This window comes from Cephus cinctus, unplaced genomic scaffold, assembly GCF_000341935.2.
Source record: "Cephus cinctus unplaced genomic scaffold, Ccin1 Ccin1_scaffold0847, whole genome shotgun sequence".
NCBI lineage: Eukaryota > Metazoa > Arthropoda > Insecta > Hymenoptera > Cephidae > Cephus > Cephus cinctus.
Window position 1 is genome coordinate 314,706 of NW_014333434.1, and position 19,849 is coordinate 334,554.

Sequence of the window (19,849 nt, forward strand, 5' to 3'; positions counted from 1 at the left end):
TCTCTTCAGTCAGGGATAATGGCTCAGCCTGTTGCATTATCGGCAGCTGTCACGGTTGTCGCTTCCGTCTTGTGGTGCACTCTGTGGTAGACAACGGTTAAACCGTGAACTACGACGTATGTATTCTATGTGATCTTGGTCTTTCTCTGGTGATGTTCTCTCTCTACAGCTCTGTATGTGTGTGCAGAGATAAAAAGGGAGATGCACAAAACTACGGTTTTAGGCGATACCAAAATTATAGCGCTAAATCGTAGCGGCGAGTCTGGAAGTAGGATTTTGTGATCATCGCCTCCGTCGATAATGCGGATCACGACCGTGTTGCTTGGCGAGCAGAGGCTCTTCGCTACTTACCGCTGGTTCCCAAAACAACACTTACAACGAGGCAGCTCATCGAATATAACCAAAATATTTATTTTTGCAACGCTGTACAGAAAGTATACAGTTTGTGCACCAAAAAACAAGCACAAAATGGTCTATTCTTGATAAGTTCAGAGTGTGCACACACTGAACTCATCAAGAATCGGCCATTTCGTGCTACTTTTTGGTGCATATCCTGCGAACTTTCCGTACATAGTTGCAAAAAATAGTATATGATACGCGTGCGGGTTGGTGATTCCTACTCGTGTGACGTTTGCCACGATTCTGACTCGTGTCACACTCGTAGGAATCACCAACTTTCCGCACTTGTATCATAATGTACTATTTCTTTACAATCCTATGTTCGAGCGTACAGTGTAAGCTCGGTTTTAATATGACAAAAGTCAGCAAATCATGCCTGCCTGCACTGAAGTGTATAATGCCACCAGTATACTGAATAGATATTTTACCGATATTGCGCAACAGAAATATTGTTAAAATCTATCAGAAACTATAGCACTCTTCCAGAACTATTGAAAAAGCCTATTGTTGAAACACATTTAAGCAATTGCGGTGCCAACTACATAATCGTATAGCACCTCAATTTTTGGAAAATGTTTCATTACTAGGCATTTTCAATAGTTCTCGAGGAGTTCCATAGTTCCTGATAGGTTTTAATGATAGATCTGCTACGTAACATTGTTAAAATACGTATTATACGAAAATTGAGATGCTGCACGAGTGTCAGCTCCAGTACGGCACTTTTTTTTAAAATCTCGTAATAATGATTCAACAATAGGCTTCTTCAATAGTTCTCGAGGAGTTCTATAATTGCTGATAGGTTTCAACAATAGTTCTGCTACGTAACATCGGTAAAATACCTATTAAATATACTAGGCGCACCATATGCTTCAGTGCAGGTATGCATAAGGAGCTGGCTTTCAGTGTTGTTTTCAGGTTGTGTTTCAAACATTTTCGGAATAGTTCTCTCTAGTACTCAATGTTGGGACCATAGTTCCGCCTGGAACTATTGTTAAATAATGCTGAAAGCTAGCACCGCATCGCTGCACTTCTTAACGCAGGCATGCATGATGTGCTGGCTTTTCTCTTAGTAAATCTTGTCGAGCTTACACTGTACACTCGAATTTAAGATTACAAAAAAAAAAATATTTAGGCAATATCTGATGAGCAGCCTCGTTCTAAGAGGTGCTCTGGAAACCAGCGGTAAGTTGCGGAGAACCTCTGTCGGCTTGGCTACACTTTCGTGATCACGTTGAGCTCGGGTATGACGATATATGCATTATCGACGGAGGCGATGATCACAAAATCCTACTCCTGGTCTCGCCGCTCCAATTTAGTGCCATGTTTTTGGTATCGTCTAAAACCGTAGCGGTGTTTATCTCCCTACTCATCTCTGGTGTGTGCTTGAACTCTGCATGCATGTACTCTGGGATCGTGCATTATGGAAGCACGGTATCAATTGTAAGTTACAATTAATACTTTAATTATATATAATGTATACATTGTTGGGTTTTAAAAATATCTCAAAATGTATTAAAGTTCACACAGTTAATAGCGTTAGGATGAAACAAATTTGGATAATTAATAAATTACTATAGTGCTACTGTAGAATTTAATTTATTGTTCCCTTAAATAGAAAAAACTACGTCCCTATATCACAATAATGTGTAATCCAACTATATATAGGTACAATTGTTATAATTAAGCATACGGTTTGACTACTCCTTTAATCAGATAGTGCATAGATGAGTTCACGAATCCGAAGATGCGAATATGGAAGTTACAACTAAAAGAAATTATTACATCATGTACGAATAGCTCGAATAAAAAGAGTCCAAAGACCATTTATTTCTCGAACTGATTGGAAATACCAAAATTTCACGTTATTTTCCTCATAAAAAATATGTTTATTCATCGCTTTAAAGTAAACCATTACCTTACTATGGGGTTTTCGACAATCAGCTTCGTGCTGTATATTTTACTTTACTTCTACCCTAGTATCGTAAACTTTATAATTTAACCCTCTATGGGCCGAATTTTTCTTTTAACTCCAACAAAATTGTGGGAACGAAAAATCAGAAATTATAAACCTATATATGCAAATGAAAACAAATTTTTGCGTTTAAACAATTTTATTGCGATATATTCACTATGTGACTTTCAAGTCACACCGGCCTATAAAGTTATAATTATTTTGTAAAATGTCGATAAATTAAAATGTGACCTGAAAGTTACACGGGCCCATAGAGGGTTAAGTTTTAAGTTACTTCACTTAAGACATTTGCTTGAAGATAATATTAACAATTACTAATTCAATTGCCAAATTAATCGCAAATTTGGCAAGCTGTCACTATGGTTCACCTATAATTTCCAACTTAACATAAATAATAAAAAGAGACTCGTAATACTAATATCTAAATCCAAAAATACTTTTTTTATCTGCAGTAACTTACTTAAGTACGATTTTTTATACAAGGATGCATTCAACAGCGCGAATCGTTATTAGCTCATCCCACAGATTGAAAAACTCTTCCTAGGCGATTACAAAATTTTTCAATAAAAACGCACAATGCACAACATTATTTACACGCATACGTATATTTACACACTACATGCATATTCGTAGTGCTCGGTGGTCAGACTTGACCCTTGCCATCTGCAGTTTTTTAAAAATTTTCTTTATAAAAATTTCCAAAAAATGGAATCGTATAACAATAAAACATATTCGCAGGGATCGTTAATCGCGAATGTTCACAGTTGAGTTTTTTTTAATAATAAAAACTTGTTTCATGTATCTGTTTGTCTTATTATACATATAATTGATGCCACGTGGTACAGCTTCCTCAATAAATGAAAATCACAGACATTTCTTTTAACTCAGCATTACTTGCGCGGGATAAACCCCGTCACCTTAACTCAATGCTACTTGAATAGGGAATATAATCTCGCGGACATTCCCGAGTTAACATTGACGTCCACATTTTTTCTCTTCTCATTAAATATTTCATTCGATTTTACATTTTTACACGTACAGCAACTCGTACGAACGCACACATCTTTACTGTCTGTAATTCTATCTACAAACACACGTGCTTGCTTCCTGCGGCAGTTAAAATGCTCGTTATTTGCGTCACAAACGTTCCGACTCGAACGCCGAATTTTCAAAGCTGTTTAATCGATTTACTTCCATTTGCTTTTTATTATCATCCGCATTCTCATACTTGGTCGTTTTCGTTATTTTCTCGGACTTCTCTGCCTCTTGCTTCGCCTTCATCTCCAATTCCGCCAATGCTCGGTCTTTCCTGTGCTCCGTGTATAACCACCTGATTAAAGGCAAAAGAACAAGAATGAGAGAAAAAACTTAAAAATAATCAATTTATAAACAAAAACCTGTTCCTTATCGATATAAAATATTTTCAAGAGCAAATAAAAATGTTATAATTACTAATAATTTCGTTAATACATATAAATCGTCCTTCAAGTATCATTTCAAAATGATTGCCATAAAATAAATGATTGTTATGAAAATAAATAACGATTTTTTTGTCTATCATTAATTTTGCTTCAATCAATTACCTTAATGTTACGAATCACGATATAGCAAAAATTGCTGATGCAGAGATGCTTTTAAAACCGCGATTATGTCATCCAAACTTACGTAATTCACAAAATGCTATTACTTGGACATGCTGATTTAATCAAAACATGCCATTAACACTAACACATACGAAAATTCACCTATGTACAAACTATAGCTAACAAATATTGTTAATTCGAATAATTATCCTGTTCACGTAAAATACTAAACTTGACTTACAGGAAGGCGATCACTGCTGGTATCGTTAAACAGCCACCCAATAGAAAAAAGGTACCCGGAAACGTATTCATCGTGGCACCGTAAACGAAACTGTACATCGGTCCGTAAACAAGCGGCATCAGGGACTCGCAAACTCCAAACAAAGAATTAACTTTGCCTATAATAAAAAAATAATAACAATTACGAAAATAATTTTGTAAATTACTCATTAATGTATTATACTACACAGAACGACCTCTTGTCCACTATAAATTCTACTCTGTGACCTCGTGTAACCAGGTTGTATGAGAATTTTAAAATACGAATAAAAAAAATCCAAAAAGAAAAAGATTTAGCGTAAAACCTAATTAAATAATTTTATCGAGCTTACAAGTAGGTATACCAAGTCATTCGTTTCCTTCTGTGTATTACATTGGCGAAGAAATAATTTCAAGCTTAGCACGTTATAAAAGACGGAAGGACCAAGGATAATTAAACTTTCACGAACTGAATCTTCCTGATGTCTTTTTTTTGTATATATAAATAACACGTCCTTCGTACAAAGCAAAAACTGAGAAGGGGGTACTGTCAACCGTAGACAGTTTTTATATCAATGAGTAATTATGAAGCTTCGAGTTGCAAAACCGTACATGAATATCTTACAAGTTGGCAAATTCTATACTGGATAAGTCGTATCGATATTACATAATATACTTTGTCGTTCAGTATACCTATCGGGATATAAAGTTTCCTTAGGCGATTTTTTAAATTGAGTTCAACACGAGTTGATAGAACGGTTGTCCGTTTTTTTTTCAAAACAAATCGCATTAATTAAATATGAACATTAATACTGTCAGTCTCACAAACACATCCTACTAACTGGATATACCAGACAATTCTTAACAAAATTGCAACACTACGGAAAGCTATTATTTAGTCATTTAATATCATTCAATCAAAACCTACGCGAATAGTGGTACGAAATTTGTCGCGCGTACTGAAATTTTTAAAAGGAAAAAAAAAAGCTTGAAAATAATCTTACCTAGCTCGTCCGTTGGCACCAATTTGGAAGCAATGGAGCGCATAGCGATAAAGGACGTTCCGTTAACGATCTCCACCAATGGCGCTGCGCATACCATAAACAGAAATAAATGTAATGTTGCGTTTCTTCAATTGTTTTGTAACTCCTTTTACGTCACTTTACGAACCTAAATAAATCATCCAGTCGGTGGTAGCGAATGCGTAAACGAAGCTTGCAAGAATTTTGCTCATACAACTCATTACTCCCACCAAAGCGTCGTCAATTTTGAGCACGTGACTAAAGAGGCCCACTGACACCATAGTTCCTACGAAAGATTCAAATAATTTTATTAAAATCAATATCCGTTCTGATTACCATAAATGCTAAAAACATACACACTTCACGATTACTTAATACTTAGTCACGATCATTGAGAATAAACTAATTTCATAATTCTTTTCTTTGTTTAATGTTTCCACTGGAATCCCATTCAAATTCATACAAAGCTAACTGTACATAGTGCATTGGGTATTGTTACGTACAGTAGTCGCTATGGGTTTTCGTGTTTTTTGTATTAGGAAGTTTATTGTTTCATGATTGGTATGCATGCTTACGCATGCGCGCGCACGTCGGGCACCATGCTCGTTATTACAGACGCGTCCTTTTTGAATACCAAAGCGATCTCCGTGTCGGTGCTCCGCAGTGAGTTTACAAACTATTGGCTACGGTAGCCTTACAAATCGGTCAATTCTCGAATACAGCATAGCCAATACAGGTAATTTTTAATTCCGCTTAGCAACGACATTCGACCGATTAAATTATATAACGAATACAGTTTACGCAAGGACTTGTATTAACGATCAAAAAAGCGTGTACGTATACATACTACTTGAGTACGTGACTACTTAGTATGCGAGGAATGACTAAAAACCTTGACCTTCGATTACGACACAAGAAAGCAGCAGAACAAAAAATAAACAAGATACATTAAACATTTTAGAAATGTAATATCGTTAATATCGTTAACGTGTCTTTAGGAGATTTGTAATTCTTAAATCATCAAAAAAATATATTTTAGTTAATTCATTTCCATCGTCACGCGCACACTTGAATTTTTTTACGTTATATTCCTGAGAGCATAACCTCACACTTTTTTTTATTCGATAAGCTCCAGACAATTTAACGGTTTAATAAGACGAACTATTTATTCATTCAATCAAAAGGTCTGGACACTGAGTCGTTATATAAAATAAAAAATAACATACGAATAATTAATGAAACGTAAATAGGTTCGTAGCTATTTTTATTCGTATACTTGTTAGAGTAACGACAATGGTTGACAGTACTGATAAGGAATTTTTGAATATATCCAAAGATACAAAATAAGAATAATAAATATTCAATTCTCTGTTCTGACAAATATTTTAATGTAAACGACGTACTTTCGGTACATTGCATACACCAGTTCCAATCTCATTGCATGGCATATATTATTTTTAATAGAAATGCAAGAAAAAATTTGATAAAAAATCGTATTAGTATGAGATTTATAAAAAATAAAATTGTATCAGAAAATAAGAAAATAAACCGTCTTTTATCTTGTTACAGATTGCAAATCGATCTTCAAATTCGATATGCATACACTATACATCAGTGGCATAGTACTATCTATAATTGAAGTAGGCCGGTTTGAAATACTATGTATGCATGTGATGAGATTATGTTAATGGGAAACGAAGGACGCAAAGTCTGTGGCCTCTAAGTCATAATAAATGTGCCTACGCGACGGACGAGCTTTCCGGTGAGTAACAGGAATTGCTGAGTATTTGCGAGTTCTGTACCACTGCGGAAAAATCATAGGCGCATAGATCGTTGTCCTGTGTCACAGGGTATATGACGGGTAATAATTGTGTTAAATAAATGTTTTTTCATTTGAAATACTGTCATAACGAAAGAATTATTTGAACGGCTTATAACTTATTACATATTTCCAGCATACGAAAATTCGAGGTGGTAGGGTGTTTCGTACGTAACTTTTTAGTTGCTTCTCTCAGACGATAAAGGTCACTAGCGTTCCGCGTTTTCTGTGAATAACGATGATAAATGAAAATTATCATCACGAAATAATCTTTTTTATTTATTAATAATGACCTGGAACGAATCTGAATATTTTACGTCTTACGTAACCGTTACGAATTCGAGCAAGTGTTTTGTAGGTACATAAACTGTGTTCAGATCATTTTGTAATGTCTACCTATAATGAAAAAAAGATACGAGTGGGAATTTTACACGATGGATGATTTCTGTGTCGGTACTCAAAGAGCACGCATGACAACGCAACGATTCTAAAATTTTGAATAAATAGATTGTAACTTTGAAAAAAACACTTTTTTGAAAATTTTAACAATTTAATGAAAACTTGTAATTAATTTGTAATTGTTGGGTATTTAGTTAATTAGTCCGATGATTAAAATCAAATTTGATATTGATTTGTTGCTCGTTTGAGCACATGACAGCATTACCGGGATTGGACAAGGCTTGTGATTTTAGAAATCTGACCTTTGTCGCTCTTGTATGTACCTACTTACCGATAAGATTAGTCACCATGCCGTAGGTGGAAAACATGCTGAACTTCACCTCGTTCCAATTGAATCTATATCGAGTGAAGAGGTACATTACTGCCATTTCACCTGAAATCAAATACAACCAAATATATAATGAAGTTGACAAGCCGCTTTAATATATGTACATTAACCAGTCATTTTTTCAACAGTCCATATTTATCACGCTCATTAATTTCGTATGCCTACAAAGTAAATATATACCTTACATAACTAAACACATTGTGCATTATTCAAAACAGAAAATTACCTGATTATATACCACTAATTTTTCATTTGTTAAACGAATTACTTATTTCTACTCCTTCGGCTATACATGTATAATGACTGGAAAGTATGGCGAGGCTGATTAATGACAAAAATAATAATTTAACTTAAGCATTAAATTTCATTGATGCTACAACCACAGAATGGTATAGTGAAATATGATTATATATTATACAGAGATATATACGAAGATGTGTTATAGGTCGAAGCATTACTGAACTATCCTATGAAATTTTATAATAGAAGCTTATCATAGCATTTCATTAAAAGATTATTATAAAAGAAAAGTCTGTACTTTAAAAAATGTTCCATTCTGCGTTATTAGAAAACATACTGTCAGGTTACGCCATCAAAAGTAGTTTAAACGAAAATGGTGTGTTACGACTACTTAGTCGTAACGTATATGGTTATGACAGCTTCCCACAGAAAACCAAACATTTAGATGCGTTTTACAAACATTGCTAAAAGATATCGATCTGCTTGTTACGTTTGTGCAATGTTTCTAAAACGTATCTGAACATTTAATGCTTTATGGCTCGTTGTATCAGACCGATTGGTATCATTAGCAAGTACTACGTCAATGATCACACGAGTATCGGTTAGTTTTATTCTGATTGATATCTGAAAAGATGTATAAAATTCGAAAGCGTGTCGTTCGAATTATGATTATATCGTGGTCCAAAGAGTCTGCGCGATATTTTTGATAGTGTACAAATAATGGCACACTTTCTAAAATCTAAAATCGTCAGCCGTGATTTTCCGCATTTGTAATTTAGAAACTTTTGCATTGAAATTACGTCGACCTCCCATTCGCTGCTCATTAAACTCAATTATGAGTGAAGGTGAACACAGAAGCACGCCGGTAACTACGAGTTAGGTTAGGTTAGATTATCGAGTACGTATGCACAGTAACGCTGAACGTAGATGATCAAAGTTCATAACCCCTTACAGAAACCTTGATGTGCATCCAGTTAAAATACGAATATCATTGCCGTTCACTTTTCGGAAACTATTTAGGACCATGATCTTATCCCAATAATGAAATGTAAAATTTTCTAGTTGGTTATAATAGAAAATGTTATTTTTGTTCTTAGTCAAAATCTCTTGTGTTTCTACAAAATTCCTACAAGATTCCGTATAATTCGTTTTTCTTCTATACTATTAGTAATATAGAACATGTCGGTGGCGCCATTAGTTCCGAAACCCGTCACTGATTCAATAAGAATGATTTCGTGATGATACTGTTTACGATTTTGTATGGATATCCCAGGAGGGGAATCTATGACAATTCTAATCGAAATTGGTTCAGGGTGTCTTAGGCCGGTATTCAGGGCTTACTAGAATTACCTTATTTCGGGTAATCCTATTTGAATTCTGAATAGAATTTATCTGGACATAAAAAATGTCAAAGGAATTTCTACGCCACATAATTTAAAATTGCACGCTACTGATTTTTATTATGGTAACAAAATGTGCGAACTGTCAGATATTAATTGGTCGTACATTGTGCGGACACGTGTTTACGCGGCGATAAAGAATTTAAAAATGGGAATTATATTTGGCGGCAAAACAAGTTTTCGTGAACGTGTGCACATTAACGTTACGTCACGTTATGCAAGAGTAAGCGTAACTAGTTACACAACAGGTTCGTTTTCTTTATTAGTGCCTCCGTTTAATCGTTTCCGCTGCACCATGAGTCTTTATCAAATTATCTTTTGCTTTGTTCTTATTGCAGACGTTAAATTGTCTGCAAGTCCTATTTACGGATCTTGCTTTTGGAAGCGAGTGAAGTTAGTCTGAAGGTAGCCTTAAGGGATTCCCTCAGTTATTATACTACGTCCACAAGTAATTCAACGTGGAAAAGTAATCATACACTTTGTTCAGAAATTTAAAATGAACAAAAAGCTAAGAATTAAGCAAGAACGTTTAAAAGCATTCTATTACGATAAAGATTGTTGATGCAGACGTTAAAAAAAAATGGAAAACAGATGTGCTGGAAAATCCTTTGTCGTTATAATTTATGGAAATCATCGTCACTCAAAACATTTTTCTCTTTTTTATTTACAAAAAATACAGAACCACCTGCGTTCAATTTATTCTGAGCAAACGACCCTGCAGATACGACACGTTGTTGTATAACTAAAAATAGTATACTGATTAACCCGGGAATGGTCGCGCGATTTTTTTCTCATATGAAGAGCTTTGGGTATTTTGGACGCCCCATGCGCCTACACCCGGGTTAAAAATATATACTCGTGACTATCATTATATCGTGATATGCAGTAATCCATATATAAGATAAGATAGAAAACTCTTAGCGAAATAATCACCTGAACAAACTATAACAGTTAATCGGCATAAGAATTGCAGTTAATTTTCTTGCTAAAAAGTTTTTCACGATACTGCTAATTATAATGAGCAACTATTAAAAAATGAAAAAAATTTAATGGTATAAAAAAATGCTATTACCTTCTTTCGATATAATCAATGAACTGAGAAAGGTGGAATTTCGCTATGTACCATGGAATACCATAACCTATCAAAACATGACACAAAAATATACTAATTCATGCATTAGAATATTAAGACTATTAATGTTCGTAAATATATCAATTATTTCCCCAATCTTCACGTGCCTTACACTGTCATACAATTCAAGGATTCAATACTCAGATTTCAAGCTTTTCCTGCTCGATACTGAAACTTTAATTTTCTCCACGTAATATGTATACGCTCTTGATTCAGTAGTCATGGATATATATTGCGTAAAGTCACTGATGTCACAATTTCTAGCGTAGGTGAATCTTAAAGACTTGACGCATTAGTTTTTCAGAGAAGCACGAAGACACTTGGCGGCGCCACTAACAAGTATTTCCGTTTCGCATTACGTTTTAGAGAACGTTAAGCTCTTCTTCAGACGCTTCATAATACATTTTCGACCTTGCCTGCGAATAAAGTTAACTACTGCGTCAACTATTATTAAACCACTACCAACTATCACCGGTTCTATTGTCTTTTCCTTTTATGCTCGCAATCTTCGAAATATCCATTATTTTCAAGGAACAAGAGCTCCTCTAATAACTGTACTGGCATTGGTACCGAGATTAGTGCATGTGCGTAAACTTACAGAACTTCCTAACGAAACGGCGTCAATTTTCCTTCATAAAACGCGTAAGTTTTCGCAAAACTGCAAATAGCTATCCCAATTATAGATACCATCATTATTATACGTTTAAGTTAATGATACATAATTTCAGCTGCGCTCTCCTTCGCTTTAGCCATTTTTCACAACTACTCGTGATGTAATTGAAAACAAAGCCGTATACATTTTATACACGTATAGGTAATTCGATGAAAATATGTAATTTCCAAATTTTTTATTTCCAATATTCAAATACGACAAATTTTTAGTCAATCAATATCGAAATACAAAAATTCAAATCTGATTTTGATAATACCTAATTAATTACTTACAGCGCTACAGGTTATTGGAATGATCCCAGTCTAGTAATACTATACCGATTGCCAATTGAAAATCTTGCCTTTCTTTAACAACGTTACGCAAAGGTGATCTACAATGCGTGCTCAAAGATCTGAAATTACATTAATGCCGGCATTAACGTTAACGTTAACCAATCGCTAATGCCGACTGTACATTTGCATATTATACATACTGAACGGACGACGTGTATCTGTGATTTTCACGTGTGTCATATATAAATACTTTTCCTGCCGACATACATGCAGTGCTAGGAACTTTCACTGGATATTTGCAATTTAATAATAACAATAGCACTTTATGTATCGTACACAGTATCCAGCTATTAAATTTCTCATTTCTTTTTTACCCGATCAGTATTGATTTATTTTACTTCATTTTTTCTCGATACTTTCCCTTTTAATTAACATTTTTTTTCCCCCTGAACCTATAGATATAATAGGAACTATTTAATTTATGGATCTGCGTGTACAAATTCGGCGTTCAACTATCTTCGAGACGATTTCCCTTACGTATGAGGCTACTTTGAGGCGATGCTGCGTGTCACACCGCTTTATGGTCCTCAAAACAGCCACGTGTCCTGGAAGTAGCCAATACGTAAGTGAAATCGTCTCCAAAATAGCCCGACGCCAAATTAATATATACGGTTATTTACCATAAGCGTACCACCTGAAGGTGGTTTTACCATAGAAATCAAATGTACAGACTAACTTCAGGTGGTGCATTTGTCGCAAATAAATCTGTATATAAGCCCCAATATGTCCTGTGCATATGTAATTGCGTATGGTGCAGCAGTGTCATTATCAAAATGACACCGAGTCTATCAGTAGAATACATTAAAAAATCATTTTGGAATGTATGAATGTTGAAAGTGATAATGAAAAAATTATCGACGAAAGGTAATTATGTTCATTTGTTTCTTTCATTTTTCCCACCTCAAATTCAAGCCCACACCGTACCAGTGCAACAATGCACCGGTGCATGCGAACGTAAATTCATTTGTATACATACAGGTATATGTATATGTCATATATGACATCACGGTTTGCACAAGGGAATGGAATTTTCTTAAGAATTCAAAATATTATGCATAACTTTATGTCACCTATCTCACGGTACAACGTAAACCGTCCGATATAAAGAACGTCGAGTAAGCAATGCTATAAATGAAAATATAATCTTTACGTTTTACGATATTCGCCGTCATTATCATTTGATGCTTATACAAGGTTCTCTACGATAAATAATTTCCCAACATTTTCCATTTTCATTTACAGAATACTCAATACTCTTGTCAAAATTGATTCAGATCGTGACCACGTGCTGTTGTTTTGATAGTCATCTAGTCCTCCCTATTCTCAATCAGGAGTAAACATTTCGACAAAACGTTTATTTAAACAAGTTTTTTTTTTATTTAAAAACTCTTAAAAACAATTAGTATTTCCAACAGCATTCCGACCTTGTATTTTGTATGTGAACATCAGTGATAAATCATACTGCATTATCTAAAACTACCATTGTTGCATGTACGTTCATGATTGGACGTAAAACAATGCGTAAACGATTGAATTCGTGATAAACACAGTTGAGCTGCAATTCTGCACGAGAGTGATAGTATTGAATAGAGTGGCAGGCAATTTTTGTCAAGGCTAAAACTTAAAAATTGGTGTCACATGCAAAATTTCTAAAAAATGTATTCGGTGTTTTTTTTTTAATTTTCAAGTAACTAGTTTATGTGGAAACAAATGTTTTCCAGTAATTGTTCCTACTTTCGTTAAGGCACGTGCGTCAACTGTTATACGTGTTCTCAATTTTATGTTTGTACTTATTTTTATATTTTTATATTTTATATTTTTATATTTTTATTAACTAAATTGACTGCCAACAGATCCAATACTTATTGTGGTTGTATTGATAATAACAGATTTTAAAAACCCTAGCAGACACTCGTTGGTCATACGTGACAATAAAAAATGTTGAACAGCTTATTCGAATAGACTTTTAAACGAAGTCGCAGAATGTTTAACACGAGCTATTGAACATTATGATACTAGAATGCCATAATCGGTTCAGTAACTACTACGATCGAGGTACCACTGGTCTTATGTAATCAAACAAAAAAAAAACAGTTGGACCAAAATTGAAAAACTGATTTGACTATTGATTGACGCAACACTGTAGTCTCGGATTTCAGTATTGTTATTATTATTTACCCTTATCGACGTGTTTAATTTTTATGGTATTTCTTAACCTTTCCGTTTCAAGGAATCAATTGTTTGGAAACTATTTGACGTAGGGGTGTAGGAATTTCATAAATGTGGTACAACTATTCGGTAAAAAAATAAAGATAAATTTTATTTTGTTGAATTGCATGTTGAATTGCAGTCTGTATTTTGTTCCTTGATAAAACAAAAATACTATTCGATAACGATCTAATGTGCAAATACAAAAAAAAAACGAATTGATTAATATTGAAATAGACAAGGATAAGTATTATTGGGCTACTGTTAAATATTTAAGGAATGGGCTGTGTATCTGTTTAAGCTCGATTAAATAAATCTTGTAATAATTGAATGTCATACCAGTAGGAGAAATATATGACATAAAGGATCAACCGAAAATTTTTTAGTAAATAAAAATTCGCGTAGGAATAATAACGTTGGTACCTATATAAAATTGCGTAACCGAGAAACAACATTATGCCACCAGAGATCTTTAGAGTAATCTAAATATAGTAAAGATATAAATATAAAAATCACTCACCATACAAGGGACCAATGACGACCATGACGATGACCATGAGCACTAAAACGCGCTTCTGTCGATTTCTTTCACCCTTTTTGAACGCAACACGAAAAGTCTCGGAGATGTGTCTCAGTGAAAAAAAGTCAAGAACGGAAGCACAGGGAGACATTTTTCTTTGTTCCTGTTTGTCAACCTGTTGCACAGGTGGTCGGGGCGGTTCCTTGATAACGACAAGTCCGTAAATGAAACTGAGTACGTAGCACACAGTTGATATGGCAAAGACCCCATAGAAGCCAAGTTTCAAGTAAAGAATTCCAGATAGGGCCATTCCAATTGGTACTCCAATTGACAGGAAGACATTAACAGCGCCAATCCTGAGGGTTCTGGATTCCACAGTAGTGATATCCCCTATGTAACTGAAAATGGCCATAAACATTGTAAACCATCCTCCAGTGAGCGCAGGCCAGAGCGCTTCTGATACGCCTGCGGCTTCCATAGGAAGTTCATAGAACCAGTAGGTGCACGCTATAAGACTTATGCTAGTTAGGAACTCGCCGACGATGGGTAGAAGCATACAAGGTTTTCTCAATCCCGTGCGATCGCTCCAGGCGCCCATGAAGAGGATCAGAATCGTAGGCAGGGCACTCTGGAGCGCGGTCTTCCAGGTCTGCATTCCTGCTACCAGTTGCTGCACCGCTGTCTCTTCGTGTTCAAAACCGGTCGTGTTCCTCGCCGTCAAAGCGCTGCATACTTCGTCGGAGTAGGCCAAGTTGACGCGGCAGGCCTTCTCCAGGTTCAGATTTTGGGTGGCCAAGGACGCGAGGACGCTAGGCATTATATAACAGGCTACCATGGGTTCCACGGTGATGTTGCTAGTCAGGAAGGTCCACTTCTGCCTGGCGCTCATTGACTTCCAGCTGATGTCGCCGCCGTCACCGACCTCGGTCGAAGGTGTCGTCTGATTGCAATCACCTGGACTCTTTTTCTCGTTTCCTTCCATGACACCAGGTGTCGTCGCTATCGAGTCAGTCATCCCGGCTCGACTTGACGCTACCTGGACACGAGGGATTCTCAACGATCAACTCCTGCCTAAGTACGATTTCATACGGTTGATCTCTGCAGTTGCTCTACCAGGTACCTGGTGACCCCGTCTTCAGCGTACCACGTGCAAGACACTCACTGTATACGAATACTCTATTTAAAATCTGAAGATCTTTCTCGGCGTGTCAAGGATCTGATGAACCAATTGACACTGCCGGTAACTGCACCCTGGGTATGCACAATATACTCGTCCGCGAGAGTCTGACTTCAACTCGACAGTTTCGTGTTATGCTTTGTGGTACATCTGTACCTCCCACCATTGGCTCCTTCGAATTCTGCCACCCCCTCCAGTACTGTACCATTATGCACCACCACCATCGTCACCATTACTACCAACATTATCATCATTATTTCCACCAACATCATCCCTACTACGACCACCACTCTCTAGATTCTACTATTTCTCCACTCCTTTCTACTAGATATTCCACCTCTACCTCCCCACCTTAGGTCACTACCTATGTATGTACCAGGCGTTCTTCTTCTACCATAGTCACGACACTATCCCTGCATTTGTTAGTGACCTATGTAATTCGTATGTACATTGCCTTGTGGGTTCAGTTGAGCTTTCTACGTCGACCAGCATTTCTGATGTTGCTATGATCAGTTTTAGAAGTTTTCAGTTTTTCATTAGGGGCTGTTTTCTTCAAGGTGGGTTCAATTACTAGATTTCTTTTCTTTATATTGTCTCTAAAGTTCAAAACCGCTAGTTAAAATATTTCTGTAATTGCTTTGACTTATGAAATTCTCTATTGCGTAATATTAATATGGTAACAACATTTTTTCAATAAATCAGTTGAATATCATCTCATTACGGATAGGTACTGATTGATGACCTTTGCAATTGTTTTAGCGATACACCCATTTGCGACAACGAGTATTATTGTAAGAATAATCTGTCTTTGAGAGCGATTCAGGACAAACAAAGATAACTTCGGAGGATAGACGACACTTTCTTTCAATCGTAGAATTTCAGTTCCGATATTCCACTCTTACTATTGGGAATTACGGTTGCCTTATATCCTTATACACAAATAATAAGATAAAGATATGGGTGGGCAATGATTCATGAGGTAATGCATGAACTTAAACCTCATTTGGCCTCTAAGCAAACTGCACACTGTCCCATTATGACTAATAGTCCCGTTATCATGCATTAGAAAGAAATTGAAGACAATAGAGGAATTGAGGAACGAGGACTCGTTGATGACGATTATTTTTTTCACTGTCGTTGCTATCAACCGATTATCCAAAACCGTTCGTCAAGGTACGCTTAAAGTGCCTGGGAATATTTGATACTTAGCCACGTCGTGAATGGCAGCGCAATTCGATTTCTTTTTATTCTGTAAGTGAGGAGCAAGAGTCGAATGATATCGACGCAGGCAATTACCAACTATCACATTATACGATTATTAAAATCAATTGCATTATTTATTTTCTTTTTTATTTCACTTCCATCGCACATACTTTCACAATGCAACTTTCTGTTTTTCAATTTATTTACACATGCCGCCTAAGCATCGACGGCTACATCCACTATGCAAAATTTAAGAGAATTCTACATACGTGTTTTTGCATTAACTTAGGTTCGTTCTATATAAATATATGGGCTAACTTGACCCACAAAACTGATTAAGGTTATGTTCATGTATATATCATCATTAAGGAATAGTTGAACCTTGAAAGTACTAGACTGGATGAACTTGACATGCAATGGTAGCCATGACATTTATATATATCCTTAGTATAATATTTGAATAATTCTTGAAGTTTTTTAATGTAAGATTTATACAGTTGAAATTATCTACTAATCATTCATTTTCATTTTCCTGGGTATATATATATATATATGTTGAAAAAACTATTTCACATGGAAGGGTATTACATGCATCACAAAATAATTGTATAATTAATAATTTGACTAAAGAAGATATTTCAGACGATTAAAAACCGAATTTCAAAAATACAATTTAGTTATACAATTCGTTTCATCGGTATATTCAGTTGGTTAGGGAGAATCAAATTCATTAAAAATAATATCATTTTTTCTATACATTTCCCCTTGTTCTTCATGACGTAATAAAAATGGCCGACCATCTCGCTATCTATCACTGCTTTAAACTGGCCCCCGCTCGAAAGGTATGATGCGCTTAAGTGAGTAATGCTTGTAAAATCATCGTCAGTATGACAATGTACTCGTCAAGTTGTTTTGAGGTTTCGACATAATGCAGGACGCGGTTGGTAGTACTGAAGTTATCGTCGGGTGGCATTGTGACTGTAAAGTTGGCATTATTGTCTGCACGAAAACAAGATTATTTGATAATTTTGCAAACAAAAAATTAACGACCATTTTGTTGTCCCAAGGGACTCTAAACAAAATTTTTCGCCTCAATTACATTACGTGTTCTACGATGACTTTCTGTTTATCTGATTTTTATGCGAAATATAAGATGAATTAACGTTTTTGCACTTGGAATGGATTATTGAGAACAGCGATTCATTGCCGATCGTTAAAATCTCTTTTAAATCGTAACTACGAATTACCAACCAACCTCTCTTAAATTGTCGACTATAAATAGATGTCAATGTTACAATTGATCAACGGACTTTCTGTACGTTTAAGAGATAAAGAATCTGCCGTCTCAATGCCACGAATAACACTAAAAACAGATCATGCATATTCATCGGTTCCCACAAAAATATCAGCAAGACTGACTTTTTTTTTACTAAAAAAATATTCGAAAAAGTATGAAAACCTTTCTGCCAGATGAATAATCATTTGTATAGATCATCGTTCAACCATAAAAATCCATTCACGAATTTGCGCACTGATGAAAACGAAAAAAAAAGCTGAACCCAAAATATACGCAGCTTGTGTTATAAGTCGAATTCTCCAGTACACGATATAATGATTATATGTATTTGTTTACAATTTTTCTTTGATTATATAATACAATTATTGTAATAGATTTTTGAATATGGTTATTTTAGGCATATCTTACCACTAGGCGCATCTCATCCGGTTATATGTCATATGTACGAATATAATTAAAAACCTGTTTCTGATAATCATCTTTAATTAATAGGATGCGTAAATAATGAGTGAAAAAAAATGTATTTTTTTCAGAACTTCACGTGTATACCTTTAAACGATATCCTGCAAGAATGCGTATAACAAATTTTCGGCTTTAACGAGAACGAGTCACGCACCTTGTTTCCTTAGGATGAATGAAAAACTATTATCATTAAATTTCCTTTTCAGCTGTTAATAAACTAAATGATCATTCGTATCGAACTTGTTCAGGTCATTAACTATTGACAAGAATAGGTGAGAAATAAAAAAAATGGGAAAGTAAAAGTGCTCATTCATTTTTGCTCTACAAAAACAATGTAATTTGCACCTATTACGCTGCAATTATTAATGATTGTTTCTTGTACCTGTGTGTACTATTGTTTTAGATAATCAATGTCTAATAAAGTCATAAAAATGGAAAGCTGTAGGACAATTCTTTTCTTTTGTATTTAATAATATCAATGATGCTGGTACTCCTTGTTATTCCTTTAACAACAAAAAGTCTGAATCCAATCGACATGGTTCAGAAATAACCTTCGATTAGGAAACAATGTCCAATTAGAATAAAGTACTTCTTAACCTGTGAAATTACCATGGGATCAGCTGCCTAATTTTGTTTTTGTTCATTCCGTTTTAAATTAAAATACTTAGTAAACTTTCGCAAAGTTGATCCGATTTCCCTAGTATAAGTCGGAATTTGTCGAATATATACGTACAATATATTATGTAAAGAAAAAAGATAAAAGAAAAAAAAACCTTCCTCCCTACAAGCTAACATCGTACATATAAGTAGTATATGCATATGAATATAGATTTCGCGTACAAATTTATTCTCTATTCAAATCAATGTTTTTTAAATAATTTCCTAACCTACAAATTCGTTCAAGTCATTAGCCGCAGATTCCCACTATGTCTCAATGATATTTTTCGACGAGTATCATTCTCACGTCGAAATGATTTTTCACGAAATTCTTTCCCTTTACAAACAATTTTCGCTGTTATCCACAGAGCCGATTGCGTAATAGTGGTTCTTTGTGCACTCCTCATTAAATCCGTAATTTACGTTGATACAGCGTTACCGCATCGAATAGCTATAGCCATGTACACCTTTACATAAATATACAAATAATTACGGACATTTCTGCATTCTCTGTGCCTGTAACAAGTGGCTTTTTAATTTCGATCCAACAGAGTGATACGACATGTAGTTAATTGATCGTAATGGAATTACTGAACAATATTGTATTAATTAATAAGCCCCACTTGTTTATAAACCTGCGATCGCGGCTATTCACATAATTTACATAGATCTGTTGTTCTTTGTTAACGCAATAACAAGGATAATGAA

At 35.2% G+C, this 19,849-nt stretch overlaps 1 protein-coding gene across 1 annotated transcript; it reads right to left on the reverse strand.

The window, feature by feature from the left end:
* Positions 1-1,979: 1,979 nt before the first annotated feature.
* LOC107270866 (tetracycline resistance protein, class H) lies at positions 1,980-15,672 on the reverse strand. The gene is made up of 6 exons (XM_015746275.2): positions 14,346-15,672; positions 7,784-7,885; positions 5,383-5,520; positions 5,217-5,300; positions 4,196-4,352; positions 1,980-3,701 (listed from the first exon to the last, which is right to left on the reverse strand). Exons 1-6 carry the CDS (start codon positions 15,358-15,360, stop codon positions 3,509-3,511), a joined length of 1,689 nt encoding a protein of 562 aa, XP_015601761.1. The 5' UTR covers positions 15,361-15,672; the 3' UTR covers positions 1,980-3,508.
* Between the last annotated feature and the right edge of the window lie 4,177 nt (positions 15,673-19,849).

What these genes read in the sequence shown, in the direction of transcription:
- LOC107270866 (XM_015746275.2), bottom strand. Translation starts at nt 15,360, where the DNA reads ATGACTGACTCGATAGCGACGACACCTGGTGTCATGGAAGGAAACGAG. An exon ending in CGACTGGATGATTTATTTAG is followed by an intron (nt 5,301 to 5,382) that starts GTTCGTAAAGTG and finishes TGGTATGCGCAG; the next exon opens with CGCCATTGGTGGAGATCGTT. An exon ending in GGTGCCAACGGACGAGCTAG is followed by an intron (nt 4,353 to 5,216) that starts GTAAGATTATTT and finishes TTTTTATTATAG; the next exon opens with GCAAAGTTAATTCTTTGTTT.